General features: G+C 51.0%; 1 protein-coding gene across 1 annotated transcript; it reads left to right on the top strand.

Moving 5' to 3' along the window:
- Positions 1-368: 368 nt before the first annotated feature.
- On the top strand, positions 369-1632 carry LOC126554283 (uncharacterized; the record flags this gene model as incomplete). Its single annotated transcript, XM_050209371.1, has 1 exon — positions 369-1632. A coding segment is annotated over exon 1 (984 nt), but the record flags the coding sequence as incomplete, so codon positions are not given.
- Positions 1633-1636: the final 4 nt, after the last annotated feature.

Raw genomic sequence — 1636 nt, 5'->3', positions numbered from 1 at the left:
AACCTAGTCACTCTGCCGGTGGGAGTATATCACCTGGCGGTTGCTTAAACCATATTAAGCAGCGGGTTGGATAGTGCCGCGGCCTTACCAGTGGTCGGTAAAGAGAAATGATACATCTCAACACTAAACTGGAAGCCGAATGAAAACCCGGTAAAGCCCGAGGGGTGTAAAAACTCTCCGGGCCAAATCGGTGAAAGGCCTAGTTCTAGGCTGATCTCATTTGGCGATGCTTCCCCGACCGAAAGGAAAGGGAAGTGCCTCTGCTTATTGGGGGACGAGCTTCGGCTCACATACCTAATCTGCGGAGTGTAGGACCTAGTCCACTTTTGGAACTCTATGTCCCTATCTACTATCTAGCGCAACCACAGCCTTTGTGGTTGCGCCGGATCATCCGGGGCTCGGGGGGGCCTCGGATGTTTTCGCCCACGGGTCGCGGCGTCCACTTCGCGGTAGATGGAAACAGCGCACTTAGGTGCGGCTGGCTAACGGCGACCCATTACCCCCCGAACACTAACCATCGTCCGGGATAGGCCGATCCCGGACCGTACTAACCTGTAGGCATGACCCATATGCAACCGACGAACTAGCCCGCCGTCGGCCAGAGGGTGTAGGGCCACCAGGGGCAGCCCCCCTATAACAATACTAATAATGAAATACACCAGGAAAACAAATAAACCGTCTTGGGTGCCTCCTACCGGGAGGGTCGGACCCCAGGAACCGGCTGTCGGGAGTAGTGCTCGTCCCGATGGTCGTTATCATCATGCACTCGGCCATGCGCAAACGATAACGGAAACTTGCTATGCGGTTATAACGGATAAGGATGAACCCCTACGCTTGAGAGGCGGCGGCGATGAGCCCGAGCCCGAGGATGTAGAAATGGAACCTTCAAACACTAAATCTGGAGGCAGTGGTGTCATGGTTAAAGATAACAAAGCTAAAGCGAATACGGCGACCAAGAAAAGCCCACCCTCATCTGGTGGTCCACTGGCTAAGAAAACAGCAGAAGTAGAGGTCGGTAGCAGGCTCAATGCCATCTTTGGATGGCTCGAGCATACTATCTCGCTCGAAAGGACCAAAAAACTGTCAGCTCAGTCATCAGATGGCATGATAGAAAAAATAGCTGAGTTAAGGAACCTCATGCACACGATTCTAGGCGAAAATAACCGTCTTAAGGGCCGTCTCATGGAAAAGGAAGATAGCGCCAAAAACTCCCTGACAACGTTTGTATACAAAATAAGCGAAAAGGCTGACGAGATCGGACAACTTAAGAGTGAAATCCAGGAGCTCAAAAAGTCCATGGTTAAGCAGGCAGTGCCACCACATGTTGCCACTAACACGACAACATATGCGCAAGTGACAGGCGATAAGCCGCAGACTATTAAGGTCAGTGTGCCTAAGACCAAAACTAAAACACATGACAAATGTCGAAAGACCAAGGCAAACACTAGGTTCGTTGTTGATGTACCAGATGACAGGACCGTGACCGACGTTAAAATGGATCTTTGGAAGACCGTTAGAGATAGGCTGCCCAACCCTAGGGCAAAAACCATAGTGGCAGGCAATACACTGGTAATTATCCCTGATGATACCAACACGTTGGAGGTGCTACAAAACGTCCCGAATATGAGGTCTATTA

Source organism: Aphis gossypii, unplaced genomic scaffold (assembly GCF_020184175.1).
Source record: "Aphis gossypii isolate Hap1 unplaced genomic scaffold, ASM2018417v2 Contig00460_ERROPOS81933, whole genome shotgun sequence".
Taxonomy (NCBI): Eukaryota; Metazoa; Arthropoda; class Insecta; order Hemiptera; family Aphididae; genus Aphis; species Aphis gossypii.
Note: the sequence above shows the minus strand (reverse complement) of the source record. Positions and strands in the feature narration are given on the sequence as shown.